General features: G+C 34.0%; 1 protein-coding gene across 2 annotated transcripts in view; it reads right to left on the reverse strand.

Annotated features, from left to right (window-relative positions):
* Positions 1 to 14,676, reverse strand: part of RASA2 (RAS p21 protein activator 2) — a 50,058-nt gene continuing 35,382 nt past the window's right edge. For both annotated transcript variants that reach the window (XM_075507258.1, XM_075507257.1), the window contains exons 10-24: positions 13,758 to 13,914; positions 12,430 to 12,578; positions 10,969 to 11,083; positions 10,440 to 10,514; positions 9,522 to 9,645; positions 8,024 to 8,130; positions 6,642 to 6,728; positions 6,482 to 6,559; positions 5,946 to 6,019; positions 4,599 to 4,705; positions 4,235 to 4,317; positions 3,112 to 3,320; positions 1,772 to 1,875; positions 986 to 1,175; positions 1 to 105 (exon numbers count right to left, since the gene is read on the reverse strand). In XM_075507258.1, the coding sequence (XP_075363373.1) occupies positions 75 to 105; positions 986 to 1,175; positions 1,772 to 1,875; positions 3,112 to 3,320; positions 4,235 to 4,317; positions 4,599 to 4,705; positions 5,946 to 6,019; positions 6,482 to 6,559; positions 6,642 to 6,728; positions 8,024 to 8,130; positions 9,522 to 9,645; positions 10,440 to 10,514; positions 10,969 to 11,083; positions 12,430 to 12,578; positions 13,758 to 13,914 (1,690 nt within the window). In that variant the 3' untranslated portion in view covers positions 1 to 74. The remainder of the gene's footprint in view (positions 106 to 985; positions 1,176 to 1,771; positions 1,876 to 3,111; positions 3,321 to 4,234; positions 4,318 to 4,598; positions 4,706 to 5,945; positions 6,020 to 6,481; positions 6,560 to 6,641; positions 6,729 to 8,023; positions 8,131 to 9,521; positions 9,646 to 10,439; positions 10,515 to 10,968; positions 11,084 to 12,429; positions 12,579 to 13,757; positions 13,915 to 14,676) is intronic.

Below are 14,676 nucleotides of genomic sequence, written 5' to 3' on the forward strand. Positions count from 1 at the left end.
AAACAAACAAACAAAACCACTCAAGAACATTTCCAGTTTCTTTTTTCATCCAAGTGTGCCACAGTTTGTTTTGGTTAGGAAACTTTTCCAACAATTGGATTTTCTCTGGAAAAACATAAAATATTATATGTAAATATTTTTAAGGTTAACATTTGCTTTCTAGTTCTCATTATACAATTTATTAAGCAAACCTATATTTTTTTGCATAATTTCTACTACTACTTGTGAAATTTCATGATTTGCGGAAAACCTCACATACTTTCACGTGAGACCTCTAAAGCAATTTTTCTAAATAACTTGAGTCAAATACTAAACTAGGCAAACCAAATCAGGGTTTGAGCATTCTTTTTTTCTGGTGAATCAAGCCTTATTGATGCAAAAAAGAAATCAGAAAACTTGCTAGTGGTGTTCCACAGATATCAGCCAGGATTGAAGAGAATTGAAAGAATCTGCTCTGGAACAACAAGGTACTCCAAAAGAACAGATTTTTTTTTAACTTCACCGGAAACAGTATTTATCATTGAGTATGGTGAGTGAATTACAAACAGTAAATATACTGCATGAAAGACATGTTTCTGCAGTATAATTTTTAAAGTTTTATATAACCTGATATTTTAATTATTTCTTAACTGAAATTTGAAATTTCGAAAAAAAATTAGAAGGCACTCAGAGTTAGGGATAAATTTTGTGTGCACTTCAGATGTTAAGTTGCAAGGAAACGACAGTCATTGACAGTCATTGCACCTGCTTATGGGAATCCCAACAGGAACACAGATGAGTCCCACACCAGAGGAACTTCTTGTATCTTCTGACAACTGGTAAAAAGCTGCATTATTACAAATTATGCACCTTATTTTCTCCATGTCTTTGTGTTATCTAAATCTACCTTTAATTGTCTCTACTTCAACAAGCTTGGCCTTGTTCTGTGATTTATTTTTTTTTAAACTAGACATTTAGGTATGTCAAAGTTACATAACATACTTACTCACTACCATATTTAGCACTAGATGATCTCTTCTTTCGGTATTTTTCATGTGATTCATTCAGCTTTTCTACTATATCTATTATCTGTTTAAGTGTATGGAAAGTTGCTACAGAATCTTCAATTGTGAAGTTGGAATAATCATCTGGTTCTTTCCGCGGACCTTGATAGACTGCTATACTTCCGCAAGCCTCTACAAAAGTTACAATTATCCCAATTAGAATTTTGATAATTAACAAACAGATCTAACTATTACGTAAATGGTAATTCTGAAATTCTGAAATGTGAAGTTACTCTAGCTTATACATAAAATGGGTGAAGACAAAAGCAGGAGACAGTATCAACTAGATGTATTTACAGTTCTGTGGCTGATTCTCTGCTGGTTGTGTTCAGCATCTTGAGCACTCAGCTCTCCTATTCACATTAACAGAAGATCAATGCTTTCCTGCAACTCAACCATGTTCAGTAAAATTCCCTCCATAGTCAGGAAAAGGAGAGCAAAGACAGAAGAGCAACTGGATATAGTTGCAGTCTTCTCTCTGTTTAGACTATTAAAGATATTTCATATATGCAAATTCAATTAGAATCATGTGCATGCCTGACGTCTACTGTAAAGAAATGACTAAAGAATGTCTGATACCAGAGCACTAAGATGACAAAAATACAATCTGTGTCTCTACAACTCATTATTTTCAGGTAAATTGTTAAGACATCAAACTGATGTTATGGGCCTAAAGAATTAGAGCTGAATAATATCAGTATAATTCTTCTGAATTATTATTTGAGTACCTTCCAACTTCTGTAGTTTAGACATGTTGATAGTGAAAAGGGAGTAAATTCTTTCTGTCTCTCTGTCTCCATCAATCTCAATTTGAGTATCAGCAGGAACATCTCTAAAAGGTGAAAAGAAGAGATGGACAGTCAACATAAGTTGTTCTTGAAAGGTCTGAAAGCAAGTAAAAACTGATTCTGTTTCAATATACTTAGCGTTTTAATATGTCTATCACTCACAGATAGCTTCACAATTGCTACACAAAACTTAGCATTCGTTGCAAGTGTTCTACAGAAACAGGCATATAGAGTTTTGAGGGCAATGAATACACCAATACTAAAAATTGCTTTTTCCAATAGAATTTATTATTCAGTATGTCAAGAGAAAAATATTTCAAAAATATCAAAGTAAGGGTAATTGTTATTAAATGACAATTAAACGCTTCTTTTAAAATCTGCTATACTTGAAAGGTAACCAGAACAGAAGGACAAGATATGTTCCTAAACCAGAACAGTTAAAAAAACAGAAAGACAAAAACAACCAAAAGTTATTTAGCAACAGGAATCTTTTGAACTGTTGAGAAACCTAATATAGGAATGAACTGAGTAACATGAAAAAAGTATTCTATATATCTTCAGAAATTTATCTTGTAGGACTTAAACTGGATTTTAGAGGACTGACTGAGATCTTTAGTCTGTAATTTATGCAACCTGTCCAGTTAAGGATAAATCTATTTTTAAAAAAGACCAGAGCATTTGTTTTCAGAAATCAGCAGCTTAAAGAAAGGCATTAATGCATTATAAGATGCTATTAATTTTCCTGACATACCTACAAAACCCAAATGATTTGTCAGAATCTACATCCAAGATTATGTAGCTGATTTTCTTAGTACACTGTGTTTTAGAATATGTGAAGCTACAATAAAAAAGTGACTGTCTAAAACAAGACAATGTCATTAAGGAAAGAGATAGACTTCCAGGCTGAGCCCTCTGCAGCAAGGTATTTCAATTACTTCATCTATATGACCTAGGCATGTCATATTTCTGCATTCAGCTTGGCATCTGAATAAACTTGAGCTATTACATCCATTATTCTGCGTGGAAAGAAATCAACCATTCAATATTTATGATTTACACGCTGAATTGGTTACCTTCATTTCATACGGTGGCTGACGAAGTAATAGACTTGGCAAAATCCAGTACTTTAGGCCTTATTAGTAAGGCATGGTTTTAGTAGTGCAACTTGCTAAAGTAGACAGGGAAAGCCTTGCCTTCAGATTTTCAAGTTGTATAGTGAATCATACAAAATCATACTTGTCCTACAAAATGTATGTATTTTCATTTGAGAAGCAACTTACGCAGTGCAACGAGCACAGCCCACTGTGTTCTCTATTGTAGCCTTGCAGCAAAGCCAGTTCCCATTCAGAAAAGCAGAAGGATGGTAAAAACTAAGCCTCTTCTGATTGCATCTCGTTACCCGGCAAAGAGCTTCTATCCACTCACTAGCTTCTACACAGTTATTTGCTTGGATATAGAGTGGCTTTTCTCCATGTAGTACCTGAAACATCTGTAGAAGGAATACAATATTATTCTGCTCTGTAAAAAAAAAAAAAAATCCAGTTATTGAGCAACTTTGAATATGTCAAAGTTTTTGAATATGATTTCAAAGCTCAGGCAATTCAACAAAGCCAAATTAAGACAGAAAGTGAGACAAGGGAGAAAAGACGACTTTTCACCTCTTTCATTTTACTACACAGCCCTATTTAGGAGAGGAAAAAAAAAAAAGAAAACCAAAACAGCTCCCTGTGTTCCACCTACACCATTTCCTCATCCAAAAAAGAATCCTTAAAGAATTAGAACATGATGCATTTTGTCCTCTTCATTCACATCTTTAGATGTGACCTCAGACTTCATGCTTCATATCCTGAGAGTAACAGAAGATTCCCAGAAGTCTCTCCTTTAGCCATCCTCAGCCTAAGTAACAGCTGTACTTTTATCACTGGCTCAGAATTTTGGATTGAAATAACAGAAATACTGATGTGCTACAGGTCCAGAATGAGGCTGTGAGCACAGACAACTGGCTCAGCTGATGAAGGTATTGCAGGAAGCAGGACGTTCTCATCAAAAGGAATAAATACAACTTTGGTAATAATACATTTCTAGTAGAACATAATATAATACATACTACTAATACCTTACATAAAAGTAAGCTTTGTAATAAGGTCACAGTAGTTTTAACCTTCATTCCAGAAATTTGGAAAGGGGGGCAGTCGGAAAAGTTGGTGCAGAGATCCAAATCTCCAGGTTAAGTTCCATGTTCAGAGTACTTGGAAATACTGCATACAGCTTTTTATACCTGATCCAAAAAAGATTTTTTGCTGAAGTGTTTAGTAACAGGGTTTCAGTAAGTCTATAAGCTAATTAAAATCTTTTCTTTAAAGAACATGTCAAGAATTACATATAAACTATCTTTTGACTCACATTTTTCTTGTTGAAGGAGCTCTCATCAAGTTTCTCCACTGCAAGGATGTTTTTGATTGGAATAGTGAAAATTGGTTCTTTATCTGTAAAAAATTGTAAACAGATGAGTGAAGCAATTTTTAAAAAACTGTTTTATAACCTCAGTGCACTAATACTGTAGGTTAAGTTCAAAATGTGCATTTTTATTATTGAGAAAATGTAGATGAATCAGATGCATTTGGTAATCAGGGCAAAGGTAACTAAAACATATCATATGTACTTCGGGAAAAGAAAAAAATTATGCATTTTAAAAAGCACAAATCAGATGCAAACACTTCGAAGATATTGAGAAAATAAAAATAATTGTAAAATAAACATAATTTACCTTGCTGTTTGTGGTAGGTGAATTCTCTACTTGTTAGACAAAACCACCGCTTCTTGAAATTCTTTTTACCAATCCGAGTCCTTCCCTGAGCTCTTTTGTACATTTCTCTGTGAAGAAAGAATCAAATGAAATGTAACCATTAGTCTTCTGAAAAGTTTTCAAAACCACTTGAGATAACACATTATTGTTCATCATGCAGCAACATGAAAATCTATTTCATTGTAGACTGAAAAATCTACTAATTGTTCAAAATAGATCCTCCAGATTACCTCCCAATACGGTGATCGTGTACAGGGTTCCACAAACAGGAAAGGAGTTTGAAAAATATGCAATCCAGACTCTGGTCTGTAGCAGTAAATTTGGAGTGGATACATACTTATTAGACCCAGAACTCCAAGTTTACCCAAAAGGGAGTAAGGTATATCCAACTACAAGACTCTCTCTTTCCTGCCACTTTCTACATGTGAATGTACTTGGCCTTATCTGGATCAGAAACTGAATATAAATGAAATGATGCTGAACACGACTCAATAGCAAGGGTAGACACAAACCGTATTCAGTACACTTTAAGTGTACTCACTGGCAACTATTTTTTTTGACCAACAGCCATCAATTTATAATACAGATTTGCTTCCAAATTGCTATTACTAAGTGTTGATTCGCTACAATTGTATCCTTCATTTCTATTTAGTATTTTAATAAGAGGTACATTTCTTCCTTGTTTGAAATTTGGATGCTTGTTTCACAGAAGAATCTTTACTTGCTATGAATCTGCTTCTCAGGTAAATACAAATATTTTTCCGCATTAATGTTGTTTGAATTGGTTCATCAGCTACTCTTCATCAACATCAAAAAAAAGACAGTTCACTTCTTAGAAAGGGTGACTTTCACCTCAATTTTTATAAAAGCATTCTATCATTTACCATTAATTACAGGGTAATTTTTTCCCCTACTTTAAAGGCAGAACATTTAGCTGGCTGGGCTTAAACAGCATGCAAAGTAATTCTAAATTAAATTAATGTGTTCTTTTAAAATACACTTTTACAATCCTGAATAAACCATCACAAAGCACACAATGAATTGTAACAGAAATGCAGACGGGCTTTAATAGCTTTTAAGCCGCTTTTAATTATTTTTTCCAAAGTATTTAAAAGATTAGTTATGAAAGTTTACAGCTGTTGCTTTAAACTAATTCTGCAAACTAACAAATTATCATCACAAATTACAAATATCACAACTTCTACAGTATATCAAACATTTTAATGAACATTAATCTGATGTTGGCATTAATGAAAAAACAGTATAGTCAATTCTATTTTGCACTATATAGATTCAAGATGTATTTACCCTTCTTTTAGATGTACTGGCTCACTCAGACCACTGGGCTCTTTACTTTCAGTAGAGGAAACATCATCTAGGAACTTAAGGAAAGATACACAGGGAATATATACTATTCAGAAACAGAGAACAACCAAAAGCTATTTTGAAAATATACATGTACTTTCTCCTGGAACAGAACAATTACTTTATGCAACAGATTAAATGAAAATATATTGCAGGGACTTGGAACAATGTAACAAGGGATACCCATAAGCCACAAAACATTTCTCTAATTAGTTCCTAAACAGCAGATCTAATAAAGACTGTTTCAGATTTTTTTTTTTTTTTTTTTAACTAAATTAGCTTAGTCCACTACGTATAACTCTTACATATTCGATTGTGTGGATGTTTGTTTTGTTGGTTTTTTTAAAACATCTGAAATGGACCTCAATTTTTTTTTTGTCTTTAGTAGAAAATTTAGTAGAAAACAATAACACAACCTTCTAATAATTAAGACTGATCAGATACATCAACCATAAAAAAAAAATCTAGTTGAAAGGTACCTTTTTAACAGATTCAGTAAATTTTTCTTCTTGAAATGTTTTGAAAAACTCACACATAAACGTCTCCTTGAAACTTGACTGAAAGAAAAGGTATATTGACATAAATAAAGCTTTCAAAGAATGTTGCCTATGAAATGAGAAACAATTTTAGTAGCCTTACAAGTTTGCTTTTGGTCAAGCTTCCCCAACTCCCCAAAGTCTGGATGGCTTTTGATATAAGAGTTAATGTTCTAGAAGTCTGTGCATCCTAAAATAAAGAAACAAAATGCAGAAGTCACATTTTTTCACAATTCCAGGTAAAACTTTGATTTAAAAATGAAAGTGTCATAAAAATTATTATATTACACAATGTAGTAAGTCTGACACATATTCATTCCATTTCTTCTTCACCCAAAGAGAAGAAATGCGTATGCAGTATTGTCCTATTAGCACTTGTGCTTTGTGAATATATTTATATAAGCTACTGCACAGTGTTTAATATTTTACTCACTATCACTAGAATTTAATATTAGTACTTGGAAAAAATATTTTTATCTATAAAACATCTCAAACCTCTCAAATCTTGTAATTGTTACTACACATCTAATGCTTCTGACCTATTCAAAACTTAACACTAAACATAATGAACTATTGCTGGATAAATGGTAGAAATTTTCATAATACACTGTGAACTTAAAACTTTGTCTTTAAGGCTTTTGCCTTATTTGTTTGCTACCTCACTGTTTGCATTTTAGTACAGGATTATAAACACGGCCACAGAAAGGGGTCTTGCTGTTCCCTTTAAAATGTTTAGCCCTCAAGTGATAAAATCCTGTAATCTTTTTACTCAATGAACTGGATAATGTCAAAAGAATAAATTTGAATAAGTAGATTTTTTCTTTTGAAAGGACAACACACCTAAGTAGGTAAAAAAAGCTAATAAAGGTAACCTCTGGGGCAGAAGATTTAATATTCATTCTGTATTTTATATGAAAATAATACAGTATTTCTTTCTTATCTCCATATTCCTGTCTTTGAAGATTTTTTTATTAATGCATATCTACTTCACAATTTGAAATGGCAACCCACTGCAACTAGTGGAGTCCAGAATAAATATGCAGACCAACTACTGGATAACTCTACAGATTCTGTTTAAGACACAAATGGAAACTTTTTTTTTTTTTTTTAAGTAAAAGTGACATCTGGATATTTAACTTCCACAGTGGAAGGAACCAATGCAGTTCAGGCATATGCCTTAGAGCCCTCAGTCACGTTGCTATTCTAACAAAGCAGCACATTCCCAAAACAGGCAGAGTGTCTTTAATATCAATAGCTCTTCTATATCATTTGAGAACACCTCATAAAGACTGAGAAATTTGATGCTTAAAGAACTGCAAATGTCTTAGTTCCTCTGGTGAGGTATAAAATTGAAAAAAACTCAACCTAGAGACATTTAGTAATCTTATTTCCCAGTTACAGGCCCACTGAAAGGAACTTATGCCTTCCCAGATAAACAGATCTGACGGTTATGAATAAAACAGAACAAAGCTTCACAAAACTTACTGGATGGTGAGGTCGTAAATGAAAAGTATGAGGTGAGACTACGGCTACAGCAAAGAAACGAAGAAACACAAAGCTGCTCACTGCAGAATACTGTACATGAGGGTCATCTGCAGAGAAAAACCATGAAATGTAACATGCACTAAACTTAATAGGAAATAATGAAGACAGTCAACATAAAAATCCTTAAGAAGATAACATCAGAGGAGACATTTATATTTTAAAACACAATAGAAAAATCAATGAAGTGCAAGAAATGAGAAAGATGATCATGTAAGAAATGTTCTACTTATAATGGAGGATTTATCCAAAAAGAAGTTCTGTTCTCGTAAAACTGGCTCATGAGCTCCACTACTAGGAATGATGAGATTATTGCAAGCATTTACATACACAGTGTTGATTATGTATGGCTGTATGCACATTGAACCAAAAGAGAACATACTGTAGCAGTTGCCTTTAAACACTAGGGCTGATCAGGTTTATTGACCCATAAAGCTAATCACTGATCAACTCAAACACATTAACACTGCACAACAAATGCAGTCAACACATACGAACAACTTCAACTGCAATTCTGAGTTGCATCATAAAACCATGGTGTTATATAATTTTGATGCTGTAAATGAGGATTTTTCTCATCTAGTATTTTAGGTATATTTACACCTTTATACTGGGAAATATAGTGGGATCACATCCTTACTCTAACGATCACTTCAATCTCATCTGTCTGGGAGGTCAGCTATTCTGAAAGGACTGTCTTAACTAGAGGAATTTATGGTGTCAGTTCCAGTGACAAACATGAATCAGAGAAAGGCTGCTGATTATGAGAAGTATATTCTTCCATTGTAGCTTATTATATGACATTTCAGATTTTAATTGACTGAAGTATAAGGGTATTTCAGACCCACCACATTATTCCTATATTATAACCCTTTTGAAAGAATAGAACTGTTCTAATACTGGTCACATTACAAACACATTAAATAGTTTAAATTATCCACCCTCCCCAAAACTACCCATAAGTAGTAAAGCTGGACACCTAAGTTATGAATGTGCTAGTCATATTTAACAGTTGCAGTTCATGTAGTTAAGATGTAAATACTGAATTTATTTTCAAGTTTACATCTTGCTTCTGTAGAAGCAATAAACAGATCAGTTCTTCCAAATGTTACATATCTCAACTAAATCACTTCCTGTATTACTTGTGCTTTTCTTCTAGTATCTCATATTTCTGTTGGTGACTTCTTATTTGCTACTGTCTTGCAGTGTTTCTGACCTGCTACATTTTTGTATCAGAAAATACAAAATTCCTGCTGATTGACCACAAGGCTTTACTATAACTTACAGGCTGACAGAAAAACAAATGCCTGATTGTCAAGTTAAGAAGTTCAGGGCACAGCTTTGGACAAGGCAAGAATTTTAACAATCCCCATAAGGTAACTGCAGAAGTTAAGTATTTCACTCTCAACACCATTTTCAAAAGTTTTTAGAGAACACTTACTTGGAAATCTTTTGGCAGCCAGATGCCTCAAAGAATAAAAAACATCACACATTAGGGTAGGACAACTTATACTTGACCGCACAATTTCACGGAATACTTTGTCTACATAATAGCGTAGATTTTCCTGCAATTATGAAAAAAGGTATTTTTTCAGACCATTAACATCTGCATTTCTACGGGTTTTTTCCTGAACACAAACGTAACACTACAATTCCTTTTTTCAAAACACTGCCTGACTATTCAATTATGTGTTTTAGCACAGTGCATATTTTAAAAGCCTCATAATATTTATATGGGATTACTAGTGTTAAAAGATAGTTTAATGATGCTCACTTACATTAAAGTATATAAGCAGTGTCTGGCAATATGCAACTATCTATTTTTGTAATTTGATAACAACATGTTACAAGGAAGGACCACTTCCCATGCATACCTAGTGAACGTTAATTTCGTTTGTTGCAGCTACTATTGCCTTAAACGTCATCCTCTGGTAACAGGCAAGAGGCAAGCAAAACTTCAATGAAAAGTGTTAAAACAGTCCTAATTAGCTACTGCATCATCTAGATGCTGAGTACAGAACATCAGGGATCACAACACCCAGCAAATTGGTCAGGAAGATTGTAATCCTCTGTTTAGTTTCTCCTCCCAGACCCATTTTCCGTTGGACTTTTCCTTTGCTGTTTTCATACACAGGGATAAGAAAATACAACTTTTCCTTTGTTTACTCTGGAATCAGAGAATTGTAAGTTACTGTATATAACTATATATATACAGTTATAGTAACTATATATATACAGTTATAGTATATAACTAACTACCATAAGTTACTCATTTTCCATTACACAGAGCTGCTTTTTAAAATGTTTTTCTATGAGATTGAGAAAGTTTAAATTAGGAAAAACAGATTAGGAAACTCACCATATTAATTTCTACATTATCCCCTTCTCTTAATTTGATGGGATCTATTTCACAGGGTTTAGGAGACTCACATATCTGAAACAAACAAATAAAACTATAGGAGTTCCATTTTTCAGACCAAAAGCATGGAAATGCACCTACTTAAAACCAGCTTCAGTCCTAGATTTAGGGGTAAAACTCTAAATAGGTTCTAACGATCCATAACAGCATGCAATAATCATCCTCACTTTTGTGTGTGCCTTTTTACATGGATAAATTACATAAAGCATCATGTGGGTCAATTCTGCAATGTGTTAGAAGCTGGAGCAAATGTCATTGACTTTATTTTCAAGCACCTGGAACATAAATAACAAAAAGCAGCTCCTCCCACTAAACTTAACCAATTATTGCTCAATTTAACTTTCCTCTAGAATTCCTTCAACTGAGTGATTACTACCACACAGCAAGCTGTAAGAAGAATGCCTATCAAAGAGACAGGATACCCCAGGGGGCTAAGTGTCCTGAAAACAGTTTCAGTAGGATAACCTACCTCATCAATAACAGGTTTCAAAGTAACCTTTAGGTAGTGCTTCCCCACTATTTTCATCATTTCATCTACACACCGAGTTGCTAATGAGTTGCCTCTGAAGACTGTGTTTGCTTCTCTGTAAGAAAAGAATTTATTTGAACAGGGAAAAATAAGAAGCTCAGTTACAAAACCCGATTAATACTTTATCTTGCTATTAAATAACTAATTTTTAAAAAACATTTTTTCATATATTTCAGTCAGGAATTCCAGAACCTAGATACCCAGCTTGTAATCGCACTCAGAACAAAAAGAGAACAAACAAGAACATTATTACAACTATTACCAAAACCAGGAATATACATAAAACCTTAAGAAAAAGCCTAAGAAGTTTTAGACAAAGGAAGTTATAATCCAGTGCTGAATGTGAGAAAGAACAATTGGAGAAAATTCCAAAATAAGGAAGACTTGCACCTCATTGATATACAATTCTTCCTCCAGTAGTCCTGGTGAAAAAAATCTTAGAGCTACAATAAACAGCAGAGCTACAATAAATAGCATACTGCTAAACACTGATAAACTCAAGACACTTTAACCAAAACAAATTTAATCTAGGGTTCTGCTTTTTATTCATTAGAGCTGTTGAAGAAAACTGAGAGCCAGCTGTGCAAAGTAAATCTTTCTAATCTGAGAGATTTAGTTTAACCTTTCTTTGTTACAGTTCAATTATAACGGAAAGGAATGTGTGTACTAAAATGAAGTTTAGAAAATTATTTTCCATGAGTCACCCCTTTCTACACAGTTAAATTGTCTCACCTTACTTAAATCCGGAATAAGTCAGCTTTGAAATGAACCATCCTGTGGTGACAAAATCCCTTCCACATCTCCACAGGACATGACTCGGCACCTCAGTTGCCACTACTCAGGTCTACTTCATTTCTCTCCTAACCACAGAGCTGCAAATTCACAGGCCATACACTGCTACTTGGAAAAACTCCTGTGCTTGCTACTTTCAAGGCATGCAGGAGGACATGTATGTACTTACGAGGCATCTTTGCAGAAAAAGAATACCCCTCATTTAAGTCACATACTAAAGGAAACAGGGTAAGATTCTCAGCAATTTGCAACATTTTAAGTACCAATCTAATGACCAGTAAAACAGTGGCCAAATTATGACATTTTAAAATAAAAACCTATGTGCTCTTAGACACAACTCAAGACTGCTAGCTTGCTACATTTAGCTGTATACTAGCTCCAAGAAAATTTTACCAAATAGCACACAATCATTAACTGACTCCCAGCTTCAATGTGATTTTAAAGAATGTTTTTATAAACTAGCATTAAAAGATGAATGTATTTAGTCAGTTTTACATAATGAGAGAAAGAAATTCGACATGCTTACTTATCAGTGTTGTATCATGAAGCCCTTTGAAACTCTAAGAATAATTTAAAAAGGCATGACATCACTAAACATGAAATACATACTGGGTGTCCTTCAGATCTAGTTCTGCCACTGCAGCAACAAATGGAACTAGCTTATGGTGGTGTAGCAATAATCGTACAAGAGGCAGAACAGCATCATACTTGTCTCGACAAACTTCACTCAGTATATAGGCAGCAGATGCAGAAATCGGCTGTGAGAAAGCAGAATATGAAATCATGAGTGAAGTAGTTAAATGTTCTTCATGTATTTGGCAAAGTACAGATCAAATCTAACAAGATTATAGACATAGCTTCTTAAAAGAAAGTTTCAACATTTGCTGTATAACATGGCAATTAAAAGTTTCCATACTACAGAAATACTTAATTGAAAATTGGCATTATCTACTCTATACTTAACATTTAAGAATGAAATTTGGCATTTACTCACCCTTCTCATTCTCACTAAAGGGTTAGAGTATGGCTTTGTCACAAGTCCAAGTAAGAGGCAGTAAGCAATTGCTTTACTATAATGTCATGTATCTTTATAGGACTTTTAAAACTATAATCAGAGCACATGAAAATACAGTTCTCACACTTCTAACGTGTCTGTCGCCATTCTACAGTTGGGAATTTCAATACAAAAACTGATCAAGTTATTTCATTTAAGTAAAAAAGACAGCTGCTGACTGCTGCTAGCTACATACTGAGCTCTTCCTGAATTCCAGTGAAGTAGTATTTGAATATGGGCTAGCAAAAATTTTAGTCACGATCTGCTTCCTCTTTACCTTTCTTCTCCTCTGCCAGTACTTCACCAACACTGAAGTGAAGAAAGGCTATAAAAGACCTAGGAATATAAAGCCTGGTTACTATGATTTGGTTCCTGTCTCAATGCTATGCTAACCATGTACCACACTTCGCTCTTTGTCACCTTGTCCACGTGAGAAATTCAGTCATGCTGATCAACACACTGGGGAAGACAGAAGCAATTTGGAAGAAGTGGAATTCTGAAGCAGACCATTTTTGGTAAAAGGTGATTATCTGCTCCTTCAGTGCCAATAATGCCCCGGAAAACCGCTAAATCCAGAGGGCCAATAGCAGCCAGTGGGAAAAAGCAATGTTGAGAAGAGCAACCAACAAGAAGAAAGTATTTTATCTCTTCCAGTCACACAGCACAGGTTATTTCACTGTCTCTGCTGGTTCCTCCAAAATAAGAAAAAAATCTTGGTAGTTTGGAGCAGAAGTAAGTGCTCTACAAGCTGCTCATCTGGTTGTGACAGAAGTAATTCATGCAAAGGAACAAAAAAAAAAATCTCTAGATATGCATAATTCACATTGTCTCACACAGGACTGCATAATTCATTCATCATAAAATAAATTTTCAACAAAAGTACCTGAACATCTGATGATTTTAGCAGCAAGTTTCTTAGAGAAGCATAGTATTCAGATGGAAGTACACAGTCTTCAGTATAACAGATATTTAATCTAAGTGATCCCAAATCATCAGTTTTAGATGACTTGTTTCCATTTTCTCTTGGTTGAAGTAAGTACCTGAAAGCAACAGGGCAATTCTAAAATATTAGATTCACATTTCATTAATTTGACTAATTCTGCAATAAAGCAAAGTATCGCATTTAATTACTTCAGTATACATAAACTGAGTCTGAAAACTGGCAATAAAATTCACATAAAAAACTTGAGACACAAAAGAAAAAAAAGGAGCAGCATTTGATGCACCTTTAGAACACAATGAAACATTTATTTTCTCATATCTTTCCGAAGAGTGAAATAGGATATACTTCTTGTAGCTCAATTGCGATAGCAGAAATAGTTAGAAATTATGTTGGACCTTCTCATTTTACGTCTAGGTTATATTTAGGGTGTTGGACATTGCAGATGGAACAGCTAGCATCAAGAATTTAAATGGTCTAGTCTGAAACCAGTAAAAATACATAATATTAACAGGCTGCATTCCTGAGAAACAAGTAAGATTAAAGGAAAAAACCCCGTGCTTCTTTCCTACTCTCAATACAAAAATATATTAAACAATTCACTATTGGCTTTTGCTGTAGTTCAATTTTATTCCAACAGGAGGTGCAGCCCTACAAAAATTTTAACAGCTTTTAAGTAGTGTCACAGTACAGTTTCAACATTCAGCCCGACAAACTGAAATCATATCTTCAAATATTCTTTTACAATCATTTATATTTGTACTTCTACAATCAGGAGATCTGACTTTTTTTTTTTTTTAATAGTCAGATGCATTGCCCATGAAGGCACGCTAATATAAAGTAAAACTGATTTACGAGGAGA

Source organism: Mycteria americana, chromosome 7 (genome assembly GCF_035582795.1).
Source record: "Mycteria americana isolate JAX WOST 10 ecotype Jacksonville Zoo and Gardens chromosome 7, USCA_MyAme_1.0, whole genome shotgun sequence".
In the NCBI taxonomy this organism is placed as follows: domain Eukaryota; kingdom Metazoa; phylum Chordata; class Aves; order Ciconiiformes; family Ciconiidae; genus Mycteria; species Mycteria americana.